The sequence below is a fragment of the Schistocerca nitens genome, chromosome 3 (assembly GCF_023898315.1).
Source record: "Schistocerca nitens isolate TAMUIC-IGC-003100 chromosome 3, iqSchNite1.1, whole genome shotgun sequence".
In the NCBI taxonomy this organism is placed as follows: domain Eukaryota; kingdom Metazoa; phylum Arthropoda; class Insecta; order Orthoptera; family Acrididae; genus Schistocerca; species Schistocerca nitens.
In genome coordinates this window covers 81,127,781-81,143,492 of record NC_064616.1, presented here as the reverse complement: position 1 = coordinate 81,143,492, position 15,712 = coordinate 81,127,781, and the positions used below count along the sequence as shown (strand labels likewise).

The 15,712-nt window shown below is 36.2% G+C and overlaps 1 protein-coding gene across 2 annotated transcripts in view; it reads right to left on the bottom strand.

Moving 5' to 3' along the window:
• The window catches only part of LOC126248043 (uncharacterized), a 706,800-nt gene that overhangs the window by 240,733 nt on the left and 450,355 nt on the right, over positions 1-15,712 (bottom strand). For both annotated transcript variants that reach the window (XM_049948671.1, XM_049948672.1), the window contains exon 14: positions 9,774-9,940. In XM_049948671.1, coding sequence (XP_049804628.1) covers positions 9,774-9,940 — 167 coding nt within the window. The remainder of the gene's footprint in view (positions 1-9,773; positions 9,941-15,712) is intronic.

The window sequence follows — 15,712 nt, the reverse complement described above, 5'->3', positions numbered from 1 at the left end:
AGAGCACAATGCCAATCCTGAGCGGTCTATTTGGCATGTTCTTTGGCCCATCTCTACCATGCTGCATGGTGTTGTGGTTGCAAAGATGGACCTCACCATGTATGTCAGAAGTGAAGTAATGCATCTTGCAGCCTGTTGTGCACAGTTTGAGTTGTAACATGATGGCCTGTGGCTGCACAAAAAGCATTATTCAACATGGTGGCATTGTTGTCAGGGTTCCTCCGAGCCATAAACCGTAGGTAGCATTCATCCACTGCAGAAGTAGCCCTTGGACGGCCTGAGTGAGGCCTGTCATCAACAGTTTCTGTCTCTCTGTATCTCTTTACCTTGTCCATGTCTGAACAACATTGCTTTGGTTCACTCTGAGACACTTGGACACTTCCCTTGTTGAGAGCTCTTCCTGGCAGAAAGTAACAATGTGGATGTGAGTGAACCATGATATTGACTGTCTAGGCGTGGGTGAACTACAGACAACATGAGCCATGTACCTCTTTCCTGGTGGAATGACTGGAACTGATTGGCTGTCGGACCCCCTCCACCTAATAGGCGGTGCTCGTGCATGGTTGTTCACATCCTTGAGCGGGTTTAGTGATATCTCTGGACAGTCAAAGGGACTGTGTCTGTGATACAATATCAACAGTCAATGTCTATCTTCCAGAGTTCTGGTAACTGGGGTGATGCAAAATGTTTTTTTGATGTGTGTATTTGTTGGCAAGAGAAAGTGGGGATCCTACAGTAGTTGTGCACTACAAAAACTACTCAAAATTACTAAGAAAAGTAATTAAAAACTCAAGGAACATGTATATCATATCATAAATCACTAATTCTGAGAACAGACTTAAGCCTATGTGGAATGTTGTGAAACAAGAGACAGGATATGTTAACATAACTATTGAACTGGATGGAAGGGCTATAAATGGTGAATCACAGGTAGAAAACATATTTAATAATCATTTCTTAAATATACTAGAAAGTAAAGGATTAATAGATGAAAAGAAAAGTCATGGCAGTATGGTGAAAGAGCAATTCTGCAACTCTCATAAAATTCAATCATATGAATGTCTCAGCAACTTCTCCTGAAATTAAGAATATTTTATGTTCTTTCAGAAATAAAAGCTCTTCTGAGATTGACAGTGTTTCCAATAGAGTATTAAAGATTTGTTCCTTTTCTTATCTGAAATATGTAATACATCATTAACTCAAGGCATTTTTCCAGAAAGACTGAAATATGCCTTTGTTAAACCCCTCTTTAAGAAAGGTGAAACTTACTGACCTGTTTTGCTGCTGACCATAATTTTCCAAAATTTTTGAGAAGGTGATGTATTACAGAATTGTATCTCAACTGGACAATAATAACAGCCTCAATAAATCACAGTTTGGATTTCAGAAGAGTTGCTTTCCTGAGAATGCCATTTACATACTCACTCACCGAATTTTGCTGGCACAGAATAGAAAAAATAGCACTGATTTGTATTTTCTGTAACCTATCTAAGGTATTTTTCTGTGTGAATCACAATATCCTTCTAGATCGACTGAACTGTTATAGGATTGATGCTATAGACTACCAATGGATAATGTCATACCTAACCAAGAGAATGCAGAATGTTGTACTTAGTAATTCAACACATGGGGTCCGGGGTCATCACTCTGACTGGGGAGGTATCACATATGGGCTTCTCCAAGGCTCAACCTTAGATCTGTTATTGCTTCTCGTATATATAAATGATCTTCCATTTAATAGACATCAGTTCTTCATGTAGAGAATGTGAAAAGCATGTGATGAAGGGTATTCTGTGTATCAAATGCAACTACTGGTTACACAAAAAGTGCGCAAAAGTAAATCTAAAGTTCATCAGCGATGATTTTTCATGGACGTGTCATGGTTGTTTACGTGACGAAACTGCCGATCTTGTAAGTGCAGTTTATACAAAAAACGAAATTATAAAGTTACTATAAAGTGACATTGAGGCATTAAAAACTGAACTTTCGACCATCAAGAAAGAAAACGATACATTAATACAAGAAAAGAAGTCCTGTGTGTGTAAAAGCCATCAAACGGAAAAGCAAGAAGATCGCGAAAATATGAGTGAACGATCAGACTTTAAAAACAACAACATTTCAAGTGTTCTTGTTGATGTCTCGGTAAACTCAGTAAGCCAAAAACTGGAAGATAAATTTAAATGGAAGGTGGTGCCATACAGCAAAAGGAAAAACAAGGTGACAGATACACAACAAAAGGAAATTGGCGATTCACTGCTGAAGAATATCGCTGTCCCCAATTACAAGATCAATGTATGACCTGGAATTAGAACACAACAACTCGGTAAACGTTTTAAAAATATGGTAAATGCAAGACAAGATACTACAGAACCAGATTCTGAAACCAGACATAACTATAAAGGGGTGTTCATACATGTTGGAACAAATTCGTTAAGGAGCAGCTGTGAGGAAGAAATGGCAAACGAAACAAGAAACATGATTCGATCTGCAAGAAACATGTATGCAGGATCTTGGCCGATACTTAGTGGAATCATAAACAGAAGGTTGGTGAGTGAAAAATATATTGCCAAAATAAACTGTGCTCTTAAAGAACAATGTTATCGGCTTGGGGCAATTTTTATAGACCCATACAAATTCCTATGTGAAAACTCACTAGCAAAGGATGGCTTGCATTTAAATGTTCAGCAGAATGTTTGCAGATCTCTGCAAAATCATTATAAACAAGAGAAACTAATATGGCCTGAAGGGGGTGAAAAATCATACACTCTAGCTGGAAATGAAAAATATAAGCACCATACAAAAAAAGACTATGCTAAAGAATTTGCCCCAGAATACAGCTCACAACATGTAAACCAACAAAAGAAAAATTACGTAAAAGTACTTCATCAAAATATTCAATACTTTGGTAACAAAAAATTAGAAGCAGAAGTACTCCTGAGTGAAGTAAGACCAGACATATTATGCATAAGTGAACATGGACTAACTGAAAGTAAAATACATAATGTTGAAATAAAGGACTACAAACTAGCTAGTTACTTCTGCAGATCTAAATATAAGGGTGGTGGCATTTGTATATATATATATTAAAACAGGTACTGTATCAAAGAATGTAAACAGTGAAGCTGCTACATTGCCCATAGCTAGAGAAAAAGACTTTGAAGTTACTGGTATAGTGACAGAGGATTTTAGAATATTTTGTGTGTACAGGTCACCATGTGGTAATATTAGCATCTTTCTGAAAAAAATTGCTAGCTTATTGAGAATGAATATGAAGATAAATCTTATTATATGTGGAGACTTCAACATTGACATGGGAAAAGACACAAAAATGAGACAAGATTTTGAAGGATTGTTAATACAGCATAACATGAAAGTAACAATAACTGCACGAACAAGAGTGACTTCACAAAGTGAGACAGTTATTGACAACATAATTACTGATATGTGTAACTATGAGTCACATGTAGTTCATACAGAAATATCTGATCATCATGGACAACTAATCAGATTTTGCAGAAATAATGACACAGTATCAGAACCAAAACAAACAACCAAAGAAATTAGGATCATCAGTGAACAAAATATCAACATATCTTTAGAACAATGTTAAGTAAGGAAACCTGGAGTGAAGCCCAGAGGCCCAGAGTGTAAATGAAAAATATGATGCATTTATTTCAACAATTAAGTACCATTTTAATGTAGCATTTCCCAAAGTAAAGATACAAGAAAGGCAGCAAGATCAAACACAGTGGATTACCAGTGAAATACTAGAACAGCGAAGGAAGCTTCAGGATGTGAGATGCATGGGCGAAGCTGAAAACTATAAAATGTTAAAAAAGAAGTATAGAAAAAAAAATAAGAGAAGCCAAAGCAAGAGCAATTGACACCACCATAGCGAACTCAAAAAACAAGGCAAAGGCAGCTTTAAATGCAATCAATGCTGAAAGAAAGGAAAAAGGTGGGTCAAACAAAGAAGAAGGTATTAGGTCAATTAAAATAGACAACACAGTGGTCACAGATGGTATGGAAATAGCAAAAATACTGAATAATAACTATATCAGTGTAGTAGAAAACTTAAAATTGGAAAGAAATAGTCAAAAACAGAAGGGTATTAAGGTACCAAAAAGATCATGCAGTACTATGTTTATAAGACCAGCCATGGAAGATGAATTGCAGAAAACTATACAGAAACTGAAGTCCAAGAAATCAGTTGGTGATTATGAAACATCAAATCATGTAATAAAGCTGGTATGTGAGGAGGTAATAACACCACTGCTGAACATAGCAAACTGTTCTTTCAGAGATGCAATTTTTACAGAAAACTGAAGATAACGAAGGTAGTGGCAGTGTACAAGAAAGGGTATAAAGATGATCCCAACAACTACAGACCAGTTTCACGGATATCAGGTTTCTCAAAAATCCTAGAAATGCTTATGTATACCAGATTAGTTAATTATTTGGACAAACATAACATTCTCATACCCTCAAAACATGGTTTCAGAAAGAGTAAATCTACAGAATCAGCAATTGCCAGTCTAACACAATACATTTTACAGTCCTTGATGAGAAAAAGTTTGTCTCTGCAATGTTTCTGGATCTTTCAAAGGCATATGACACCATTGACCATGAAATGCTGATACAAAAATTAAGCAACTATGGCATTCGAGGGCAACCTGGTGAATGGATAAAATCATACTTGTGCAACCGCAAGCAGTATGTATCATTAGGAAACTCATACCAATCAGAAACCAAACCCATCAAATATGGAGTGCCACAGGGTTTGGTAATGGGGCCATTGTTATTTAATGTGTTTGTTAATGATATAGGTGTTGAGGAGGAAGAAAAGAAAATATTGTATGCTGATGACATGACAATACTAAATAGTGACCAAAATATGGAACAGCTTGAGAGAAGAGCATACATATCTGCAAATGTCACAGCTCAATGGCTGTTGGAAAATGAACTGGTTATAAATCTAAAAAAGACTATGTATGCAGTGTTTGAAAACAAGGAAAAGGACATGGATTTAGAGGTTGTGGAACAAGGTTGAAAGAAGTAGAATCTGCTAGATTTTTAGGTATTCTTGCGGATAATGAAGTGAAATGGAAAAAACATATTAATAATGTCTGTAAGAAACTGAGCTCTGTCATATTCTTAATGATGCAGCTATCACAGTATTCAGACAAGAACCTTCTGTGTACAGTGTATCATGGACTTTTCGAACAATACTTACAGTATGGAGTGACTGTGAGGGGAAACTCAAACAAAATGAGTGTTCACATTACAAAAAAAAGCAATTAGGACCATTTTAAGTAGAAAGACCTCTGAAACGTGCAGAAACTGTTTAAAGAATTTAGGTATCTTAACTTTTTCATCGTTGTGTACATACAAAACAACAATGTACATCACAAAAGGTAGTGAGGACTGGATTACAAATGCTACTGTACACATCCACAATACAAGAAGGAAGAATGAAGTACAGAGCATACCCCACCGACTGGCAATGCTAGAAAAAGGACCGCAGTACTCTGGTATCAGACTACTAAGAAGTCTGCCCAAAAACCTGCAAGATAGTGTACTTCACAATGTCTTTCCAAAGAAACTGAAAGACTATCTCATTGAAAAAGAGTTTAACAGTGTGGCAGAATACTTATGCCGTTAAATTTATATATATTGTTATTCATTATCAGTGATGTAAAAAGTTAAGCTAAATGTGTAGAAAAATAAGTTATAATGAATGTTAATACTTTGACATGTCCTATATTACACGTACATTTACTGTACACAATGTAATCTTACAGGATCAAATAAAATTCAGTTCAATCCAAGTTCTTTTTGCAGATGACTCTAATATTTACTCAGTCCCAGTGCACATACAGCAACACAAGAAATGGTAGACAGTATTCTTAAAAGTATCATTGACTGGTTTTCTGTGGATGGTCCCACTGTCCATTTTGGGGGAAAAAATGCAACCTGTTTAGTTCTGCACATGTAGGGGTACTATACAGAGGGATAAGTCAGTAAGTTGCCATATTTTCATTCAATAATGTCCCACAGAGTAATGTTCTGGGGTAACACATCTTTAAGAATGAAAGTCTTTATTGCTCCAAAAACCTGCTGTAGGAATAGCGTGTGGTGCTGACACATGAGCATCTTGTTGACATCTGCTTAATGAGTTAGGCATTTTGACTACTGCTTGAAAGTATGTTTATTCCTTCATTAAGTCAGTTGTAAATAATCCACTGCAGTTTGAGAGGAACAATGATGTACATAATTACAATGCCAGATGAAGAAATGACATTGATTATACTACATTAAAATTGTCTACAGCACAAGTAGGGGTGCACAATGCTTCAATTTTTGATCTCTTACCCACTGATAAAAAATGTCTGTTAGATAGCGATTTAAAATTTGAAAATAAACTGAAACAGTTTCTACTTTACAATTCCTTCCAATCTGTAGATGAATTTGTATTGCTGAAATGTGTAAAAGGTGATTGGTAGGGATTACTAACTCACAACTCTATGTCTTCTTCCTTTGTTTTTTATTTTTATATTTAAAAACATAAAAAAGAACTTTTAAGGGATTAGCATGTAGGCATATTTACACAAGAATTAGTGACATGAAAATAAAATGGCTCATTCCACATAATTACAATTTATCATGCAAATAATGCATGGAACATGAAACTAAGTAACTAACTAGCTGCAAAATGGAAGCCACACTATGTGTTGATCCTGCTGGCTTGTTGATTGGCATCACATCTTGGTTTTCTTGACAGTAATGACTTAATATCTTGGACTGAATAATCATTACTTCTGAATACCATTGGCATATGATTCATCTCAGAGCTGAAATACTCCTTATCCAAAGTAGTCCTGTCTCTGTGTATTATGGTTTTCAGTGCAGTTCTTTTCTGAACTGAGTAGTGGAATCTACACCCACAAAGGTAAATGTCTGTATGTGTGGCTGAGCCATCCATCTATTTTCCATCTGACCAACACATCAAAGAAAGGCAATGTTCTGTCCTTCCACATCTCCACCATAAATATTATGTTTAAGTGCATACTGTCCATACTGTCAATGAACTGCTGCAGTGCCTCAACACTATATGGCCAGATTAAAAAAGTATTGTCAACATAACTGAAGAATCGTGATGCACAGGGGGAGGGGGGAGGGAGCACTATTAAATGCTCAGTCTTCAAAATTCTCCATGAACAGATTAGCTATGTCTGGTGACAGTGGTGAATCAATGACTGTCCCATCAGACATTTTATAATAATTTCCACCATACAAAAATATGTGGTCACCAGGGTTTATCAAAATAATGTTAAGATCTCAGGAAAGGAATGAGCAGCCAATAGTCTTAATGTTACTTCTTCTGGTACTTTCATAAACAGGAAGACCAAGTTGAGGCAGACCCTATCATCACATGTTTGATCACTAAAAACGTTTGATAATTTTTAATATGATGTTTACAGTGGCTGACCATATGTGCTAGTAATTGAGATATATATTTTTCCACCCTGCATCTAGGAGAGCCAGTTCTTCTAAATGGTATGCCATCTTTGTATATTTAAGCAGACCATACAAAGTGAATGGCCTAGGTGCTCTTGGCTTCAGAGTCTTCACAAGTTTCTCAGAGGGGCCAGAGTTCTTTAATATGTCCCCTGTCTTCCTGCTCAGTGCTGACGTATCTCATTTCAGAATCTAAGTGCACTCCTTCAGTAATTGACACACTTTAATACGATAATCACTTGCACTGAGGATACCCCCATTGTCAGCTGCTAAGACAATTAATTCTTCATATTTTTCCAACAATTTCAGTCCCTGTCTCTCCACCTAGCTAGTACTGGAGTTAGGGGTCCTGGTTGTCACTAAATGCCAGCCAATAGCAAGCCATATCATACAGTTTTTGACATTTTCTACCACAATATACTGTTGCAGAACCTCCCAGTACATAGCACTAGAGGTATTGCATTAAAATGGTCCTGCTTGTACCTAACAAACAGAAACCAGAAAATAGGAATAGAAAATGGGCTAGGAAAACCATTGGAACATATTTCTCAGATGAAGAGACTCTAAAAAAGAGGAGTTCCCAAATGTTATGTTCAGTAACCAATCCTTTCTTTTCCATATATAAATGAGTTGGAGATGAAAAATGAGTCACAAACAGATGTCTTGTTCGCAGATGATACAAGCATCCTTCGTACAGCAAACACGACAAATCGCTACAAGAAGCTGTACAGAGCTACTAAACAACTATCTTGAGGGAGATTTTGATGCATTAGACTTCAAAATAACTGATAATGGCACTGAAGAAAATACAGCTACAGCCTGAGTTTGCCCACCAACAAAACAATTTTTCACTCTGTATTAGTTATATACATTGCCTCATTCTGCATCACTCTTCAGTACAGAATTATTTCCTGGGTGTAACATACCTTCCCATTCAGTTATTTTCTTTACTCACAAAAGAGCTGTGAGAGCAATGCAATGTGCCTGAAACAACATATTCTTTCCCAAATGTCTTCAGTCCTCCCAGTCCCCTGTATATATTACCTTGAAACTTACAAATATTTGAGACAGAGTTTAAAAAATATAAATAAAATTTCAGCATCCATGAACATAATACAGTGTAGAATGAAAAGTACCACAACCAGTCAGTAAGTATATTAGATCTTACTGCCTCTGCCACAAATAATGCTATGCAAATTTATGACTCTTCCACACAAGACAAAAAGTATTTTATCATTCTCACTGTTCAATAAACCTCTAAGGGCATTCTTATTATATTGCAACTTCTGTTCAGTATCAGAATTTCCAGAAGAGATTAAAAAAAAAGGTGCAAAATCTCCTTCTGCAATTATCCCTTCCAGATAAAGTCAAAATTCATTTATTGTTATTTATTGTACTCTATTTGGTATTTTTATCAGTATATAAGAGTATAAAAGGGGCAAGGGGGAGGGGGGAGGGAATGTACAGGGTCATGTACACATTCATTCCAACTTATTATAAACAAATGATATGTTCCACAATCTGAAAATAATTTTGTATGAATGAAGAATTTGTTGGTGTGTTCAAATATTTTGTTAGCCACCTTTACAGCAAGGGTACTGGTACCATTTTTATTCCCATACTTGTATCATCTGCAAAAAGGTCAGTGCATGTGGAAGGTAAGTTATATATATTAAAAACAACAGAGTACTGGAAACAGAACTGTGCTGTCCACCAAGTCTCATTGCTTTAAATTTTGAGTGGCCATGGTTAAGTGAACTACATGGAACTGAGAAACTCTGTTTTCTGTCATGATGATAACATAAAAACCATGAACCTGACATGTGTGCTGTCCTAGCATGGGGATATTATGGTTCACATGGTCTAAAGCTTTAGCCAAACCACAGAATACTCCTAATGGGAATAATTTATTACTAATGATTGTACTACATCATATGGCAAGGTAAACATAGCCTATTTTGCTGTTACTAGTAGCCTAATATTATGTGGAAACATTCGTATTTTTCAGAGAAAATATTTACCTTCATCTGCAACTACAGATACTTGTTTATGTTACAGTGTTTGTCATCCAGCTTAACAATAGACATAGCTACTTGCAATGGAGCTATAAAGAATTGTCAATTCTTGAATATAATTAATCATATGATTGGAATTGCATAAATTCCTCATAAAAATAGCAAACAATATTGCTAAAATCATAGTGTACTTAATTAATATTTTTATATGGAGCAATAATCACAGATGTTCAAACTTACCAGCTCGTTGGATTGATCCTAAATTGAATTTCAGTGGCTTTATTGACAAGCCAAACCAGTGGTGTACAGGTAAGTGTAACTGATATGTAAAAGATCTTCGAGTTGTGTGCCACAAACTATTGATTGGATTAAATGTTGTCAGGCTGGCTCCTATTGTAGCTGAGTACCTATACAAAAATGAAATAATTCCACAGTACTGTTGATTTGAACACAAGATGATATGTGAATAAAAGAACAACTTTCCTATGAAAATATATAATTAAAATGGTGTTAATTAATGAATAAAATGGAAAAGTGGGAACATTTAGTTCTCATAACTGAATATTTTGTAGCATGAATTTTCTTTCAGTTGTAATTTCCTTTGAACTGTACTGAAACTTCCAGAGATTAATTTTTTTATTTTACACATCTAGTTCCACAGCACCAAGCTAAGAAGAAGATCTCCATGGTCATGGAATGAATCAGTACATGAAATTCACACAGGTAAAATAAAATGTAGCCATATACTATGCAGGTGACAAGCTGTGAGTATATATTACCATAATCAACAAAATAACACAGAATATAACTTAATTATCTTGAGGAACTTCCTGACAGAATAGGAGGAGTGATCCATACGGAAATTCTTCAATTTACACTTGCATAGTTGAATGTGTTTAGATTAAAGCAAAGATTTTTTAAATTCTTGTGGTAGCTTGCTGGAAATGGATGAAGCAGAATACTGCATGCCTTTCTGCACAAGAGTCAAGGAAGTGCTATGCAAATGCAGATTGGTATTAACTGAGTAAAAGTTGCTAATTCTTGGGAATAAGTTCATATTGTTAATGACAAATGACATTAAAGAAAATACACTACTGGCCATTAAAATTGCTACACCAAGAAGAAATGCAGATGATAAACGGGTATTCATTGGACAAATATATTATACTAGACCTGACATGTGATTACATTTTCACTCAATTTGGGTGCATGGATCCTGAGAAATCAGTACCCAGAACAACCACCTCTGACTGTAATAACGGCCTTGATGCACCTGGGCATTGAGTCAAACAGAGCTTGGACGGCATGTACAGGTACAGCTGCCCTTGCAGCTTAAACATGATACCACAGTTCATCAAGAGTAGTGACTGGTGTATTGTGACGAGCCAGTTGCTCGGCCACCATTGACCGGACGTTTTCAGTTAGTGAGAGATCTGGAGAATGTGCTGGCCAGGGCAGCAGTCGAACATTTTCTATATCCAGAAAGGCCTGTACAGGACCTGCAACATTTGGTCATGCATTATTCTGCTGAAATGTAGGGTTTCGCAGGGATCAAATGAAGGGTGGAGCCATGGGTTGTAACACATCTGAAATGTAATATCCACTGTTCAAAGTGCGTCGATGCGAACAAGAGGTAACTGAGACGTGTAACCAATTGCACCCCAAACCATCACGCCGGGTGATACGCCAGTATGGTGAAGACGAATACACGCTTCCAATGTGCGTTCACCGCGATGTCACCAAACAGGGATGCGACCGTCATGATGCTGTAAACAGAACCTGGATTCATCCAAAAAAATGACATTTTGCCATTTGTGCACCCAGGTTCGTCGTTGAGTACACCATCGCAGGCGCTCCTGTCTGTGATGCAGCGTCAAGGGTAACCGCAGCAATGGTCTCCAAGCTGATAGTCCATGCTGCTGAAAATGTCATCAAACTGTTCGTGCAGATGGTTGTTGTCTTGCAAACATCCCCATCTGCTCACTCAGGTATCGAGACATGGCTGCACGATCCGTTACAGCCATGCGGATCAGATGCCTGTCATCTCGACTGCTAGTGATACAAGGCCATTGGGATCCAGCATGGTGTTCTGTATTACCCTCCTGAACCCAGCGATTACATATTCCACTAACAGTCATTGGATCTCGACCAACACGAGCAGCAATGTCGTGATATGATAAACCACAATCACGATAGGCTACAATTCGACCTTTATCAAAGTCGGAAATGTGATGGTACTCATTTCTCCTCCTTACACAAGGCATCACAACAGCGTTTCACCAGGCAACACCAGTCAACTGCTGTTCATGTATGAGAAATCGGTTGGAAACTTTCCTCATGTCAGCACATTGTAGGTGTCGCCACCGGCGTCAAACTTGTGTGAAGCTAATCATTTGCATATCACAGCATCTTCTCCCTGTCAGTTAAATTTTGTGTCTGTAGCACGTCATCTTCGTGGTGTAGCAATTTTAATCGCCAGTAGTGTATATATTGAGAGGCCAGCGTCATAAGTCCCAGAATCCTGAACAAGGGCCAGCAAGAGGTTCATGACATTACACCATATATTGCTTGAACTGCCCATTTCTGAATCAAAAATACTCTTTGTGAATGGAGATAGTTACCCCAGAACATAATGCCATCTGTCATAAGTAAATGGAAAAGAAAAACATAGACTAATATTCATTTTGGACTCTCACTTACTTCGGATATTGCTCTAATGGTAAATACAGCAGTATTCAGTTTTTGAACAAAATTCTCAACGTGGATTTTCCATTGCAGTATGCTGTCTGGAGACCTAGAGACTTGAATTGTTTAGAGTCACTTATCATATGCCCACTCAGTGTAATCAAAATGTCAGTTTTAGTTTAATTGTATGTTCGCGACTGTAAAAACTGAGTCTCACTACAATTTAGCATTAATTATTTTCTACAAGCCATGAACTGCTGTGTTTGATACAATGCCTATTTTGTGCTCAACATCCTTCACTATCAAGCTACTGCCACCAGCAAACAGAAGTACTTTAGAATCGTGTGTCACATTAATCGGGTTCTCCTCTGTTTGTTTCCTGCATCAGCATTTACATACATACTCTGTAAAGCACTCTGAAGCATATGGCAGAGGGAATTTTGGATTGTACCACAAGATTTCCTCCCATTCTTATTTCATTTAGAGCACAGGACAAAAGACTGCTTAAATACTCCTGTGCACTATGTAATTAGTTTTATCTTGTCTTTGTGGTACTTACAGTAGTGATATGTAGGGTGTTCAAATATATTTCTACATTCTTCACTTAATTCTGTTTCTCAAAATATTGTAAGTTGGCTTTTGCATGATGACTGGTATTTGGCTTCAAGCATCTGGCAATTCAGGTTTTTTAACTTTTCCGTTATGCTTTCTCATCATTTCAATAAACCTATGGGCATGTGTGCTGCCCTTCTCTGTATACCTTCAGTATTTCCTATTAGTCATATTTATTTATTTACTTATTTATTTATTTATTATCATCCAAATGATCACATTTGTGGTATAGGATTTGTCAGGATACATTTCAACAACTATATAATATCTTTACAATTTTTTTTTCTGTGCTGAATTCATATGAATCTATCTTATGTGCAATACAATATACAACTAATAAGTGTTTTTATAACGTAATTTCTTATGTGCTTGACAGACCTATTCCCTGATGTTGTGATTTCATTTGTCACATTTATGATATCATATATTCTTATACAGTTGATCAGAGCTATTCACTTATACTGTAGTGACATTTGTTAATCATGTCGTTCTTAATCTTCTTATGTGCTTGACAGACATATTCATTGATGTAATTTCATTTGTCACATTATGCCTTGATTACATACATGTTTCTGACTTTGGGTCCTTGTTACAGCTTGTAAGTGGAGATCTTTACATTGCTGTGTGTCGTAATTACGGTAGTCTGTATTGGTTTTCATTTTGTCCTGATTTCTTTTGATCACAAACAGTCATTTTAGAATGGAACTGTTAAACTTTCAATGCTTTAAAAAGGGGCCTACAGTGTGTTTGTGGTGGGCTCTGGGTCATTATCTGAATACTGTGTTTTAGTAATTTGAAAATCTCATTTAGATGACAATTTGTTTTTCCCCAGAATACTATCCCATATGATGTAATGGACTGAAAATAGCAAAAATATACCAATCTGGTACAGTCATTACTACAAACTCTTGAAATTATTCTAAGTACAAAACATGCTGAATTTAGTTTTAGTGCTAAGCTCATCACATGGTCCTTCCAGTTTATCTTCTCATCAATGTGCATAACCAGGAATTTTGCACACTGTACTCTTTCAAGTTGTTTGCCCTCCATGGTGGGATTTATGTCATCATGTTCACTTATTTTTCCATATTGCACATAATTAGTTTTTTTGCATTCAGTGTTAGCTTGGTTGCACTATACCATTTTTGTATATCATGTAGGACATGGTCCACAGTACTGTGCAATGACTGCTTCATATCACTAACTATGAAACTAGTATCATCAGCAAATAACATGATTCTAGCTTTTCTTTCTGACACCTGAATATCATTAATGTAAATGAGGAACAGCAAGGGGCCTAATACACTTCCTTGGGGTACTCCTACTGTGACCTCCCTTGGATCTGATCTTAGTTTAATTATTTGGTTAATATTTGGTGCTGTAATTTCAACCACCTGCATCCTCTTTTCCAGATACAACTTGAACCACTTTCTTACTGGTCCTCTGATACCTATAGCTTCAAGCTTTTCCAAAAGTATGCTGTGGTCAACAGTGTCAAAGGCTTCTGACGTATCTAGATTTATCCAGACTGCACTTTTTCCCCCTTCCAATTTACTGATTATTTCTTTTGTGTATTCCAGTACAGCTGTTTAGGTACTACTCCCAGCTTGAAATCCATGCTGATTACTGTTTATCAGATTGTGGATATTAAGATAATGTGTGACTCTATATTTTATTATTATCTCTAAAACCTTAGAGAATGTTGGGAGAAGTGAGACATTCTGTAGTTTTTCATTTTAAGCTTATCATCATTTTTCAATTTCTGTGGAAACATGCCCTCAGCCATTGACAAGTTTGCTATGTTTACCAATGATTTCACTATTTGATTAGCTGTTTTCTTTACTAGTATTATTGGCACCTCATCTACACTAGCTGACATCTTGGACTTCATACTTTCAATCACTATTAAAACTTCCTTTTCATTTGTTGGGACTGCCATCATACTGCTGGCTGCCATGGGTGTTGCTCTCTTAATCTGCTCCCCAAAATTCCTGCTTAATGTCTGGGGTATATTAAAAAGTAATTATTTATATAATTAGGCATGATATATTTATCTACCATTTTATTCTCCTCATCTTTTAGAATAATTTCCTTATCTTTGATAGGTACCCCAGTTTCTTTTCTCACAATTTCCAATGCTATTTTAGTTTTATTTCTGGACTGTTTTATTTCCATGTCATTACTTAGTAACTTTGCATTTGCAATTAATCTGCGGTATATTTTCCTATACCTTTTTACATATTCTATAAAATCAGTATCTGCACACTCCCTCAACTCTGAATTGAGGTTTTTCATGTTTTCACATGATTCCTTAATGCCAAGAGTCATCCAAGAACTTGACTTTATGTGTCCAGTAGACTTGATTCTGGTCAGTTTCTTTGGAACACACACCTCAAAGTTCATAAAATAATTCGATGCAAATATACTATATGCCTCATCTGTACTTGTTTGTTTCATAACATCTAACCAATTATCATTTTCTAAGATACTTATGAACTGATGACAGCTGTCCACAGAGAAGTTTCTTTTGTAAATATTATTTACACTTTTATCTTCCTTTGACCTTAAAGCGATTTCAATGGTGAGAGCATTGTGGTCAGACAATCCTAAATCTATGTTTGTTACCTTTATGTCAGTTGTTGACATATTTGAGAAAATGTTATCTATGAGGCTATTGGAGGTGTTTGTTGTTCTAGTTGAATTGTTTATGTGTGGTGACATGTTGAAACTCTTGAATATGTCCAAAAATTGCCTTTTTTGTTGACTTTCAACTAGAAGATTAAAATTGAAATCACCACATATTTGATATGGGTCCCATACACTTTACCAGTATTGTAATATGGTAGCACAAGTGATTTGTAAACAAATTCTTTTGTAGACTG